The 13783-nt window shown below is 41.2% G+C and overlaps 2 protein-coding genes and 3 non-coding genes across 12 annotated transcripts in view; 1 reads left to right on the plus strand and 4 right to left on the minus strand.

The window, feature by feature from the left end:
* eya4 (EYA transcriptional coactivator and phosphatase 4) overlaps positions 1 to 9290 on the plus strand; it is a 45415-nt gene extending 36125 nt beyond the window's left edge. For 5 of the 7 annotated variants that reach the window (XM_047338127.1, XM_035144439.2, XM_035144441.2 and 2 more), the window contains 7 exons: positions 3093 to 3182; positions 3537 to 3595; positions 4020 to 4180; positions 5271 to 5385; positions 5547 to 5668; positions 7532 to 7632; positions 8450 to 9290. In XM_047338127.1, coding sequence (XP_047194083.1) covers positions 3093 to 3182; positions 3537 to 3595; positions 4020 to 4180; positions 5271 to 5385; positions 5547 to 5668; positions 7532 to 7632; positions 8450 to 8530 — 729 coding nt within the window. In that variant the 3' untranslated portion in view covers positions 8531 to 9290. Of the gene's footprint in view, positions 1 to 3092; positions 3183 to 3536; positions 3596 to 4019; positions 4181 to 5270; positions 5386 to 5546; positions 5669 to 7340; positions 7442 to 7531; positions 7633 to 8449 lie in introns of all 7 variants that reach the window. The other 2 variants (XM_035144442.2, XM_035144438.2) reach the window with 1 other exon arrangement.
* Positions 9291 to 10520: 1230 nt separating this feature from the next.
* On the minus strand, positions 10521 to 13587 carry rps12 (ribosomal protein S12). Of its 2 annotated transcripts, XM_035144443.1 has the most exons (7): positions 13501 to 13571; positions 13330 to 13376; positions 12525 to 12575; positions 12019 to 12135; positions 11721 to 11823; positions 11205 to 11306; positions 10521 to 10608 (listed from the first exon to the last, which is right to left on the minus strand). In XM_035144443.1, the coding sequence occupies exons 2-7, from the start codon at positions 13341 to 13343 to the stop codon at positions 10546 to 10548; spliced, it is 450 nt and encodes a 149-aa protein (XP_035000334.1). In that variant the 5' UTR covers positions 13344 to 13376; positions 13501 to 13571; the 3' UTR covers positions 10521 to 10545. The 2 variants fall into 2 exon arrangements, with proteins under 2 accessions (XP_035000334.1, XP_035000335.1); XM_035144444.1 differs by lacking the exon at positions 12525 to 12575 and having other exon boundaries at positions 13501 to 13587.
* LOC118099961 lies at positions 11525 to 11606 on the minus strand. Its single transcript, XR_004694393.1, has one exon. It is a non-coding gene; the product is annotated as a small nucleolar RNA SNORD100 (small nucleolar RNA).
* On the minus strand, positions 11881 to 11967 carry LOC118099962. The gene has a single exon (XR_004694394.1). It is a non-coding gene; the product is annotated as a small nucleolar RNA SNORD100 (small nucleolar RNA).
* LOC118099959 lies at positions 12226 to 12301 on the minus strand. Its single transcript, XR_004694391.1, has one exon. It is a non-coding gene; the product is annotated as a small nucleolar RNA SNORD101 (small nucleolar RNA).
* Positions 13588 to 13783: the final 196 nt, after the last annotated feature.

Below are 13783 nucleotides of genomic sequence, written 5' to 3' on the forward strand. Positions count from 1 at the left end.
AGCAGATGAGAATATTGCTGATGCACTCGTCTTGCTCGCCTCCAGTTATTGCCATGAGCTCACAGCTATGAGCCTCACAATCACTCCTGCAGAGAGTGACCTGTGGACTGTTTTTAGCCCCAGGCTTTGCCTCACAGGCTGCATATCGCTCGCCTGCAGGAAGAGGTGCAAACATTACTCAGGGCTTTAAGAAGTATTTCCACGTCCTGTTCACATTTTTCAGATGTTTTTTTTGTAACCTCAGTCATATTTATAAAAGTTTCCTTAAGATACCGAAACAAGATCATCCACCAATGAACTAAATATGATTTTAAACAGAGTACATTAATAATACAGTAATTTCTACAGGATCGAATAGAACTCATGTTTACGAGTTCAAATACCATTATTATGAGAGCACATTTACTTCATTACTGTATTTAGATACATTTTTCATGTATCAGTACTTAAGTAGATGTTTTTTAAGGTACTTGTCACTTTTACTCCAGTGCATATATCAGCAAATATCTGTAATTTCTACTCCACTACATTTTACGATGCATTATATTTTTAAGTAAGTAAACAGGGGAATTGGTCCAAAGATCCAATCAGAGCGGGCAGATTTTAACCCCCCCACCCCCACCCCGCACACACAAACACACAAACACGCACCTCTTTTTATTTTGTTTTAAACTCTTCCTGTTATTCAGGCTTTTATAAATCACCCCTCACAAAAAGCTTCCTTTTCCTTGGTACATTATTAACATTACATCACCTACTTCGGGAAGGTTATGATCAATTCATGACGATGACCACATACATCATAAAATTAATGAGTCTTAAAATGTACTACTTATTAAGAACAGAATTATTAAGTCCATTAATATTTCGATCATGCTTCCCTTAAGTCAATCCCATTTTAACGTGCACATTTTTCTACCTGGACTGGTTTTTATTTCAAACTTCACTTTGGACTTATTAGCTGGTCTCACCTTCGCTCATAACATCAACACTGTTTATAGTTTCCTTTATTTTAATGGCTCTTGGCGCTGATCTGGGATCATCGTCTGTGGCCGGCGCTTCAGATTTTTATTGGGTGACGTCGTTTCCTGTGGGCCCCGGCATCGCCACCATTCTGCCTGTGCGGGCTTTTGCGTCCGTTCTGACATGTTGTTTTGGCAGAGGAATGAAAACTGGCCCAGCACACACACACACACACACACACACAATAGCACCATCGGAACATAGGCTTTTTCACAGAAAGGGCTTGTGGACACTGATGCACAACTGAGTTACTTTGCACTTGGGGAATTTAATGTTTGGCTATTCGGATTTAATGGGTTTTATAAAGGCCCTGGTGTGTTGTAAAACTGTGTGTGTGTGTGTGTGTGTGTGTGTGTGTGTGTGTGTGTGTGTGTGTGTGTGTGTGTGTGTGTGTGTGTGTGTGTGTGTGTGTGTGTCAGGTAATGGTCCTTATAACGTAGGTGAAGACATGTTTTAAGGTTAGGTTGAGATTAGGTTTAGGTTAAGTTTAGGTTTAGTGTTAGGTTAGGATAAGCTTTGACCCCTGAAGACATGTCGACACAACTCTGTGTGAGTGTGTGTGTGTGTGTGTGTGTGTGTGTGTGTGTGTGTGTGTGTGTGTGTGTGTGTGTGTGTGTGTGTGTAGTACTATACGCCATAAGTTGTGCGTTTCTTTTTACTTGCAAACTAATTATAAATAAGTTGTTTTCATTCCTTAAAATATATGTTGGAGCATTTTTTTCACCTCATTTGCTGCCGCTGCCCTGAAGAAGTGGAGTAGCAGCTGTGTCTGTTCACACCTCTCCAAAAATAGTGTTTACACTGTTGACATAGCAACCACGAGGAGCTATCTGAGGACATGTCTCTTCTACGAGATGTTCTTCGTGAATACACATATGGACGTATTTTCTAGAGACACAAACTACCGGAGTTGTTATAACCATTCGCGATAATGTTCACTTCATCGCGAAGTGTCGAGTTTCCAGAGCTCGGCTGATAATAGCTGAGGTGGAGAGAGGAATTGTTTTTCAGGGCGACCCTCGCCAGACCAAAGTAATATTTTCAACTCTCCCTGATTGATTTAACTTGTCTGGCAAAGTGTTGCAGTTAAAAGCCACCTCAGCCTTTCTGGAGCCCCGAGCGCGGCCAAATTCAACCGTGCTGAGGGAACGAACACATTTCAGCTGCAAGTGTTTTGACAAACGTGGATTTGTCCGTAACTCTCCTCTGGCCGGCAGCCAGCGTAATCATTACCTGAGAGACAAAGCTAAGTGCCTCTTGTCTGTGTGACTGACAGAAAAAGCAGGGAATGAACTACAGTCACAATTGCTCCTGTCACTATTAGCGGCTGTTAACTTGTGGAGAGCCGTACGCACTTCACAGCTTTCAACTTTATGGAGCAATCACTTTTTTTTGGCACTTTCTCACACTCAGGAATGCCGATCATCTCTTTCTCCCCCTCTCTTTCTGTGTGTGTGTCTGTCTGTGTGTGTGTGTGTGTGTGCCCTCTTCACTCACTTTCACTCTCCTTCCTGTTAGTGTCTTTCTATTCTGGTCGTCTGACTGCGTCAGCGAATCGCGGGGCGAGCTGTCGACCCTCGCTGACCTATCACAGATGATGGTTTTTGCAGCTGAGCCCCGGGGCTGGCAGAATAGGCCACGTTCTCCCAAACACACGCACACACACACACACACACACACACACACACACACACACACACACACACACTAACCATTCACATACCACATATCAGTCCCTTGGAGGGTACCTACTTTCTGCAATACACACAAATGAAGACAGACACTCCCCCACAAACACAACCCCCTACCAAGCATGAGGAATGTTGATGGGACAGAACAAGTGCAACCTGTCTGTCAGCATCTGCTGTGATGAGTGGAGCGTACCAACTCTGCAAGTGAGGGGGGGCACACAAGGATCGGGAAGTTGAATTGGGAAGACCCAAAATGATTTTGATGTTATTTTCGTATTTAAGAAAACAATTAAGTCTGGATGGAAGAGGGTCAAAAGATATGGTGATAAATGGTTGTCACGGTAACGTCATGCTGATGATATCTTCTTCCTCGGACAGGACCCTCCCATGGCTGTCACGTTGGGTTTGAGGATGGAAGAGATGATCTTCAACTTGGCCGACACACACTTATTCTTCAATGACCTGGAGGTGAGAGAGCAGACGTCAGCAGACACACACGAAAACACACATTTAGAAAAACTCAAGGCTTAAATGGTTCAATTTTGCCACAAACAACAACAACACCAGTTCCTTAAAACACGCTGTCATTCAGTGAAACACTACTGCTGCCCTCTAGTGGTGTGAATGTGGTAACACCCACATACTGTAATGGCAATGGCAATATTATTTATATAAAACATTTTATTCAAAGAAAAACTTGGTACTGTTTATATTTACATTTAAGTACGTTATTATTATCATCATTATTATTATTATATGTGCTCAACTGATCAATAAATCCATCCATCATATGTTTAATTTGTGTCTTGTTTGTGTAAACAGGAATGTGATCAGGTACATATTGATGATGTGTCATCAGATGACAATGGCCAGGACTTAGGGTGAGAATCTTTATACAATATGAACAGCTGATAATGTTTATTTATAGTTTTTTTATTTTTCTTAGTATACCTCATATACTGTTTTAAAGAGTATATTGATTGTTTCCTTATATTATCCTTCACTATGTAAAGCGTCATTGAGAACTTTGAAAACCGCTATATAAATGCAATGTATTATTATTATTATAAACTTACAAATGACTTTATTTCTCTGTTTTTTATTATTTGCAAGTCTTATTTTTGTTAAAGTAATATTAAATCAATTAATTCAATTAAAATGTGAATATTTTACTGTAGCCTTCAAAGTGGAATGCATTCAGAAGTTGTGGTTTTATAATACTGAATCATAAAAAAATTACAATTTGATCTTTTTGGTTCTATCAGAGCAGATTTTTCAAATAAAACATATCATTATTATTGACAGTACTTACAGTTTTGCAACTGATGGCTTCCATGCAGCTGCAACCAGCGCTAACCTGTGCCTGGCTACGGGCGTCCGCGGCGGGGTCGACTGGATGAGGAAACTGGCCTTCCGCTACCGACGGGTCAAAGAGATGTATAGCTCGTACAAAAACAATGTGGGGGGTAAGCCAGTCAGACGGGAGTTCACTGGATACCATGTTTGTTTATGTAGCGGCTGATAAAAGAGAGCGAGTGCCGAATATATGCGTTTTTATTCAGTTGATGCTCACTACAGCTGCTTTGGTTAACAGGGTTTCTGCAGGTTAAGTTAAGTTTAAAGACCAAAATGAATGAAATCTGTCAAGCACTACCGATATGAAGAAATATCCCAGAGTCCCAGAATTACTTACACTTCCCCATAATTGAAGATAAAGTGAAGTATAGCAGAGTCGAGAATAAACAGCTAAACATCACATTATCTCTCAAACAGTAGGTGTCTATAGTCTTTCCCACAGACCAGCTGAGAGTACTGAGACACTTCTGACCGAGGTGCTATCAGTTCCACGTTGGTCTAGTTTGTAGTTTTATTACAGCGTGCTAATATCTGTATCATTGAGAAAGAACTACAACACAAAGACTAATCTAAGTATGACAGAAGTAGCGTTAAATGAATATAATTTACAGCCTCCTATTCAAGGCGTAATATTTTAACGTATTTAAGACTTTCTAAGGCCTAAAATTCAGATAGTTGAATTTTAGACTTTTTAGGAGCCCAGATAAAACCCTGGTTATAACACAATTCATAATATCAAATACATAGTATGTACATTATATACATACAAATGTACCTATTAATGGGGAAGGTAAACTTTGTAGTAACAATAAACAATGTGTCTGTGCAACAAAGCTGCTTTTGACCCAAAATAACCAAATATTTAAGGTTTAATTCGACCAATTTCATGAATTTTTTTTAAATCAATATGTATTTTTTGTTTCCTCAAGTGATTTATTTGTACTAAAATGGGAGTAATTCTTCGTGGAAACTTTAAATTGACTGCAGGAATTTGAAGGCACAATGAAACTGTGTGATAGAAAACACCAAAGTCAATTGACTCTCATCACAAAGTCTTCATGTAGGTCTTACCCTAGTGTATTCCAGTTATAGGACAGGTGAGGACATAACTGTTGATAATGTCCTGAGCTCTTCTGTTCTGCTTTGTGTGCTTTCATTCGTGTTGCTCCAGGGACTAAATGAGTCTGTGCTGTGTTTCAGGGCTGCTCGGCCCCGCCAAGAGAGACGCCTGGCTGCAGCTCAGAGCGGAGGTGGAGGCTCTGACCGACTCCTGGCTCACCCACGCACTCAAGTCCTTGTCCATCATCAGCTCCAGGTGCCACTTCGTGTTGCATTTGCTGTATTCTTTCAACTGTGCAACTGTACAGAGAGTGTGAAGCTATCCATCAGCACCGGACATTGATTAATGATCCATTTATCCGTTATCTATCCTTTTCTTTACGCGGTCCGTTCCCTCTGTTCATCTCTGTCCCGCAGGAGTAACTGTGTAAACGTGTTGGTGACCACGACGCAGCTCATACCAGCTCTGGCTAAAGTTCTCTTATATAGTCTGGGATCTGTTTTCCCTATCGAGAATATTTACAGCGCAACCAAAATAGGTAAGACTATAACGCACAACCACACCATCAATCATAAACCAATAATCGAATGTATAAATATACATTCCATCCATCAGTGAAAATAATAGAGTTATAATGTGGAAAGGAGCTAATTAGATTGTAACTGTGTGTATATATTTGATTGTATGATATGTTAACGCTTCTAAAGTCATATGTGTTTTGTTGGTTATGCATTATTTTGATGTTTCTTCATCTACTCCATGTGTGACTGATATCCTGTTCCCCGTCCAGATATTTAACTTATGGCTTTAGTTTGGCTCAGGTTCACTGAGCGGTTGGTCGGGGATGTTTCGAGTTATAGTACGTGTGTGTGTGTGTGTGTGTGTGTGTGTGTGTGTGTGTGTGTGTGTGTGTGTGTGTGTGTGTGTGTGTGTGAAGAAAGGGGAAAGCAAATCTTTGACCACACTTAGACTATGCAGTGTAGATTTTCAGATTTGAGTTTAGGAAAATTCACAATGATTTATTTATATCGTATTGCTCGAACACATGTAATAAAGTAATAAAAAAAATTGACTTTTGACTATAAAATCTTCATCGCAGATAAACCAGGTAGGATGAACACTAAATTTTCTGACTTCACTCTGCACACAAACAATAAAAGGTATATTGTAGAACAGTTTGAGGACGACTTACTAATGACAAGGAATAATTCTGAAGTAGCTCAGGAGCATCAACACAGGACAAGAGAACAGAGCATTAGAAAGACGGAGGTTTAGAACAGACACTGCACTCGTTTTAATAAAGTAGTGATTGGACAAAATAAGTGGAATTAATGCATGAATATAAAAATACTGCTGTTGTCGACCTTGCAAATGAGCACTCAGGGTTTGAGGCCATTTTGAATCTGCTTCGTCTGATCCCAGATTTAATTATTGTAGCTCGCACTCAAACCTCAACATTATATCCGTGCTCACCTCACATAATCCTGATCTGTCCTTGAACAACTCTTTGACACCCATGGGGCCGTGAAGGCCGGACGCCCACGTTCCGAACGCACTCTGTGAGTCCGAACCTCAGCCGGTTACGCCAATGTACCGCAGTTGCGGCCAGCGTTAAATTATATTATAACTGAGCATCAAGTCTGAACACAGGAAACAAAACAACTTTGGATCAGGGGCTGTACAGAGCCAAAACATTTAGGGAAGAAAAACTCAAGCCAAGTGTGTGTGTGTGTGTGTGTGTGTGTATGTGTTTAAACACTTATGTTACACCCAATTCAACCGCACGCTGCCTTGATTCAAACAGACGTAGCGCTGTGGTTGCCATGACAACCACCTGGGGTTTAAGACACAGATGCCGTATCCCTCACATTCCTGGAAGCATCACTTTGCATATGGAGTTACTTTATCTGCATTCGATATCATGTGTATTTGTGTTGGGGGGGAGGGAAGGTCACTGACATCACTCACAGGCCCATCCTCTCCTCGTGTTGTCATGGCAACCAGGCTGATTATATTTACCTGGGATGAAACTGGGGATGCAGCACAGTCAGGAGTAATCAAAGTGATCGATGTGTTGTGGGAAACTGGTGTTGTTGTGTTTTTTTCATGTGTTGCACGCAGCTCTGCCTCTTCCTGTGTTTCATTTCCATCCAAACAACAAAGAGAAAAAAAGAAAAAAAAACCTGTGAAAGCCATTTGTTTGTCTCCAGGCAAAGAGAGCTGTTTTGAGCGTATAGTCTCCCGCTTTGGCACTAACATTACATATGTTGTGATTGGCGATGGGAAGGACGAAGAGCATGCAGCCAGCCAGGTAAACAAACCACTTCCTGAACTCTGACCCCTCTGACCATGTGACCCCCCCCCCTCCTTCCTCCCCCCTTGTTTATTTGTTTTTTTGCAGGAAAAGAGAGTTGCTTTGAACGCATAATGCAAAGGTTTGGCAGGAAAGTAGTGTATGTTGTTATTGGGGACGGTGTGGAAGAGGAGCAGGCGGCCAAAAAGGTAATGGACCCGCAACCTCACCGTGAACCCCCCTCCGCCTTCTCCTCACAGTGTGAGCTCTGATTGGACGAAGCCTGCCTTTCTTTGCTGTAGCAGTTTTGTTGTTTGATCGTTTACTTTCTTTCGGAAAACTTTTGATCGCAAGTGTTAAAAGTGAAAATGTGAGATTGAATCCTGGCTTAAACTGTACATTTTGCACCGGAAGATTTACGAGAAAAGAAAATCTAAATGAATCAATTTGCATTCTGTGTTTCTAAAATCAGTTTGATTGTCGTCATGCTTGATTGAAGCCAAAAATGAATGGACGCCCAAATGTACACAGCGATTAAGCTCTGAGCAATCTCATTGGTTTAGAGCTATCACGCTGGTTGTAATCCAGCTGTGTGTGGAGTCTGGGTATTGTAGTTCATGTGGGTGAAAAGTTATATCACAAGAAAGCAGATTACAAGCAGTGATATACTGGGAGATGTTGAATATAAATCCTATTTCTTCTCCAGCTTTGTGTTTCATTCATAATGTTGGGTGCTGGGACTGTTAAAGGAATAGTTTGACATTCCTGGAAATACTCTTAATCGCTTTCTTGCACAGAGTTGGACGACTAGCAGGAAAGCGAATGAGCGTTTTTCTGACAAATGCCGAGCCGTTCCTTTACGCCTTTAGGATTGCATGGATTTTGTCTGCAGTGCTTCTGCAAAGCAAGCAGCTACAAGCTACTGTAGTGTAGCTTGCATGATATCAGGTGGTGGTGTGCGTTGAATTGTAACGACGGTGCTGCTGGTTTTTAATGACGTGTGTGTGTGTGTGTGTCTCTCCGCAGCACAACATGCCTTTCTGGAGGATATCCAGTCACTCTGACCTGCTGGCGTTACACCAAGCACTGGAGTTTGAGTACCTGTAGCTATTATAAGCAATATGGACTCAAGCAATGTCATCATGGACATTGGTCAGCCAGGCAGCAACCCCCCCTTCCCCCCCCTTCTTTTGTATAACTATTTAAGAACAAACAATACACTGCAACTGTTGTGATTTTTTTGTTTTTTTTTGAACATCTGGATTTACAAACTCTGAACGGTCTTAAGAAGCAAAGCAGAGGAGAACGGAGGTTAATGAGAGGACAGTGGGGTTAAGAGAAGTCTCAGCTGGAACCCCTCCTCCGGCCCTGAAGCTGAGGACGGACCTCCGTGTGCACAGGCTGAAGACCTCCCCTGGCCTGGGAGGATGTTTGGCTTGTTCCTGACAACCCAGGCTAGTTTCAGGACTGTCGTGGCCACCTGGGGTTAAACCATCCTCACTCGATGAGGGCGTCTCTATACAGGCAGCAGTTTGTGTGCAGGGATAACTGCTTTGTGATTTTTTTTTTTTCCTGGTGGTATAATCACAACACAACAATGCAGTCTGTGCAAGAAAACTTGTGTAAATTATTAACTTTAAAACTTAAAGGGCAGTGGTGGATGCTTTTGTCATGGAAAATAAATTTTATGTTTTGGGGTCTTGTTTTTTTTTTTTTTTGCCTCTGGATTTTTTGTAATTTTTCCTTCTTTTTTGAGAAACTGAGAATGTGCGTAATGATGTGTTGTGCCTTAATGTGTTTGAATGTCTTTTCTTTATTCACAAATGTCTATGTATGTAGATATAAAGGAGAAACGTTATCCAAATGACCTATATGCATCTTGTCTTCCCTAATGAAATCTAACACCGATTACACGCATGCAGTACTGCATAATGCTGAATCCAGTGCGTTTTTCTGATTACTGTAAACACACAATCGTGTTTTTGTGAGATCCCGCAGAAAAATCCAGTCTCTCCACCTGCATGAAACACACCCAGTCCGGAAGCGAGCCGCTCCTTTTTCTGTCAGTTTCAAGGATTTAAAAATATATACATATTTGATATTAACAAGTTATAAGTAACCAACTTCGCTCATTTTTTCAGAGGTTCTACAGTAAAACTTATGAAACATGAGTGACAGCGGGGTCTCCATGAACAAGAGTGAGGTGAAATATCTGTCACCTCTCAAGGATTAAAAATATATATTTACTATGAGCAAGTTACTAGTGCCATAATGAAAAGTAGCCAACTTTGTTTTAATTTTTTCTGATTCTAGTCAAATGTTCTGAAACATGACAGTGGGGGTCTCCATGAACAAGAGTGAGGTGAAATATCTGTGTCACCTCTTTACGATATTTTTTAAATAAAGACTAACAATGTAAGTAATGAGTGCTATAATGAAAATGTAGCCAACTTTGCCATTACTTCCATACAGACAGTGGGGGGGTCACTATGAATAAGAGTGAGGTGCAATCTGTGTCATCACACAAGGATTTAAAAAAATAATATGAGCATGTAATGAGTGCCATAATGAAAATGTAGCCTAATTTACTTTTAGTTCTCAGAAATTCTACAGTAAAATCTTCTGAAACTTGACTGACAGTGTGCAGACAAAACACTTTCAGAGTCTTGGGGGTAAACAGAGTTGAAGCCAAATCCAAAACATTTGAATTAACCGGTGACATCTTCAAACAAAAACCAAAAAATACTTCCATACTAGTTTCATCAAAGTGTACGTAAGCCCCAACATTCAAATTCAACTTTAAACAGCGTCATGTACACCTCCAGCAGTAACTTGGAGAACAGCAGGTGTAATGGTGTAAATGACGGCTTTGAATCAAATACATGTTTTAAGCATCAAGCGGAGACGAGATCCGATACACAAGTCATACCAGGAGACACATTTAGGTGTGAACAAACCAACTTGGCACCGACCACTTGTGATGGGATCTCTATCTGAACAGAATTAAGACCTCAGTCAATTACTTTAGTTTGACCAACGTCTTAGTGGTCACTTTAATATGTAAAATGATTTATAAAAAGGACACCGAGACAACAGCTTCGTTTCAAACGTTTATTAACGGCTCATTTCTTGGCTTTGAAGTATTCCTCAATCACATCCTTGGCTTGAGACTCCTTGCCATAGTCCTGAAGACAGACACAAAGAATGGATTGTTTCAACCGTGCACACAACTTCCTCACATCTTTGAAACACATTTGAATGTAAAAACATATTCTAACGCAACATTGGTGTCAGACTGATTCACATTGAAACACTGATGCTAGCCAGTACATTGTATAAACACAATTATCCTCAAACTGGATGTTCTCATGTTCTTTAATTTGAAACTTGTTGCATCGTGCGTCAGTACCACAGCATGTTTTAATGACTGAACCATTAAAATTGATTGATGTTTTCCTCAATTACCTTCTAGAAGTACACTCCAAAGCAATGTTATGTGGATTATAAAAGGTTAGTCACAGGATGCCCTAGTAATAAATAATGGCAAGCGCTACCATGTTATGCATGTAGCCATTTTCAGGGACCCCAGACACCACAGAGAGATGAAGGGGCTCGTACCCAGGCTGTCATTTAGCCAGGAGTTAAAAACAGCTGCATGGCACAAGGCACAGCAGCTGGACTTGTCTGGCAAAGAAGGTCTAATCTATTGAACAGCAAGTTTGGACTTGTTACATATAAAAAAAAAAAGTATGGAAAACTTTTAAAAAAGAGCTAAATTTACCTTGACCACGACGCAGCTGCAGCCCACCACCTTGCGGGGTTTGCCCTCACGGTCGATCTTGCATAGACCAACCCACTCGCCGAGCTTCTTGTTGTCATCAACCTAAAATTCAGACAAATGACAATTTGAACTTCTGCTTAACGTCGTTTCAGACAGTTAAAATGTTGATAACCTGGGAAAAGTAATAGGTGAACCATATTTTTTGAAACATTAACATAAGGCTCAATAATCACAATTGTGATAGGATAAATATAGTGCAATGCTTTCCTATTCAGTTTGTTTCAGTGAAATTAGAAGGTAGCCATGCGAGGACTGTTGGCTGCATCTAAGACCGAAATTGGTAACAGTGGCAATCTCCTCATGGTTTTCAGAAGAGGGAGCCAAATTATCCTCAGCGATACAGCAGCACATTGCACGACACCTTCAACCCCACAACTATTCGAAAATATTATGTCGTGTCTAAGGATTTTTGTTAACACAGACTGGTGCAATGCCCAGATTCAGGAAGCTGGTTACCTTGATCAGGTTGATCTGATGCTCAGCGCAGAGGGCCTCCACCAGCTTGACGTACATGGGCTCGTCGCAGTTTGCTGCAAGGACGCACAGATGGGCCTGACGCCTGCGGGACAACACTCATTAATTCAAGGGCTATACAACATTTTTGTTTTTGGGAAAAAGAATGTTAAGGCACGAAAATTGGGTAACAATGGCAGTCTTCTACATGGAGTTCAGTAGAGGGAGCCAAAATATCATCAGTGATCCACCCCATCAATGAGAAAGTGTTTATCAAGTGAAATAACGTTAAAATACGTACTTATCCAGAGCCTTGGCGGCTTCACGGATACCACGGGCGAGGCCATCGTGGATTAGTGCGGTCTTAAGCACTTCAGGGAGAGCGGTGTTAACATCCATCACACCTCCAGCAGCAACGCTATGGAAAAAGGGTTGAGGACAAAGATAAATCAGCTTATTTGGCAGAAAATGGCACCGTGAATTCAAGCGTATTCCATTTGAGCTTCCAGCGCGTCAGACTGGGGATCTCACTCATTGAAGAGTGAAGGGGTATCCGACAAAGAATGTAAAGTCATCATTCAAGCGACAGAAAGCTCATTTAGAGGACAGGTTTGGAATTAACTTTCAAATTTAAACTTGTATTCTTATGGAAGAGGTTTCATTCTTGCTTTACATCTGTAAATAAAGCAACACTAAACAACATTTCAGACCACAACTGGGCCTCTTATCAATACAGAACATTCAATGGTTTTAAATGATTCCCACCATCCCAATTAGCCAAAATACATATTTTTGAATATATTTTACCCTTTCCCTGCAAGGTCACTACCTCCAGGTACCTCAAACTCCCTCGGTAACCTGCAATTACACTCACATTGACTTTGGGCAATACAGGACCAGGCAATGATGCAAAAAACACCCAAACACTCATAATCACACAAGTCAAAACACAATAAGGATTAGCAGACAGTGATAAACACAATTACAAGTCAGATTTAATGAAGCGGGCATCTTGAGTGTGACAGTTACATTAGGACATGTTTTCAAACAAGTGACCTGCTACACCTGACATCACTTTAGCAAGAATCTACACGATGCACTTTTATATCATCATCAAATTGCAAAAGCATGCATCTAAACTTTACTTGTGCTACATTCACAGTTGAATCAAACAGGAAACCGGCCCATTCAGTGTTTAAGATCAGACATGCCGGGAACCATCAGATACTTTCCCCTCCGAGTCTTTTTAAACTTTAGCTAACGTTGACTTTGCGAGTGAAATTATGTATTTGAGGCCACTTCTCTTGATGTTTACGAGCAGAACAAGCTAACAAGAGCTTAACTCCACAGCATTAGACTGTGTACATGTGTGTGTGAAAGATGGAACCGCTCACATGTGCACTAAGATGCTAGCTACAACAATCAGCCGGCAGCTCGGCTAACCGCTTAGCTCACGTGAGATGAAGTTGCGCGGGTTCACGGATAAATAACTGAAACTTATCACAAACAAATCGAGCCGTCCAAAGACAACGTAAGTTACGGTTTACACGTTTTCCTGCCGAGTATCTGGTTCGCATTAAAACATTATGGCGGACATTGGCGTCATGCTCACCCTTCCTCGGCCATTGTAGAATTTCGATGGATGGGGGACTGAAAGTTCTGCAATGAAGAACAGAGATGAGAGGAGAGTCATTATTCATGTCGCACGTGTCACCGCGATGACTTTATACACTGAGATGTTTGATTAATCCGGCAGATTGAGCCGCGGACGGAGGAAACGCACCCGATCCTCCTCTCGGGCAGCGGTGTAAAGAGGACGTCATCGGTGCGCGACATGGCTTTATCGGCAGCAGGCCCCTGGTGGCGTCCGGCGCGCTGCCTGATACCGTTTGCGTGGTTGTGCAGAGTTTGGTTGATAAACTGTGTGTGAAGTGAGGTCGATCACACACAAGACTCACACTTCACAATCTGTCTTTTGCTTACAGGCAAAATATTTTTTGTTAACCTCCCCCCATTATTTTTTCAAACATGCACACAATTTTGGGTAATTTATGAACATCTAAAGT

The sequence above is a fragment of the Hippoglossus stenolepis genome, chromosome 20 (genome assembly GCF_022539355.2).
Source record: "Hippoglossus stenolepis isolate QCI-W04-F060 chromosome 20, HSTE1.2, whole genome shotgun sequence".
Lineage (NCBI taxonomy): Eukaryota > Metazoa > Chordata > Actinopteri > Pleuronectiformes > Pleuronectidae > Hippoglossus > Hippoglossus stenolepis.

Excerpts from the sequence above, each read along its gene's own strand:
- rps12 (XM_035144443.1), bottom strand. Across the intron at positions 12,136-12,524 it reads AGTGACCTTGCAGGGAAAGG|CGTTGCTGCTGGAGGTGTGA; the intron begins GTAAAATATATT and ends CTTTTTCCATAG. Across the intron at positions 10,609-11,204 it reads GCAGCTGCGTCGTGGTCAAG|GACTATGGCAAGGAGTCTCA; the intron begins GTAAATTTAGCT and ends GTCTGTCTTCAG.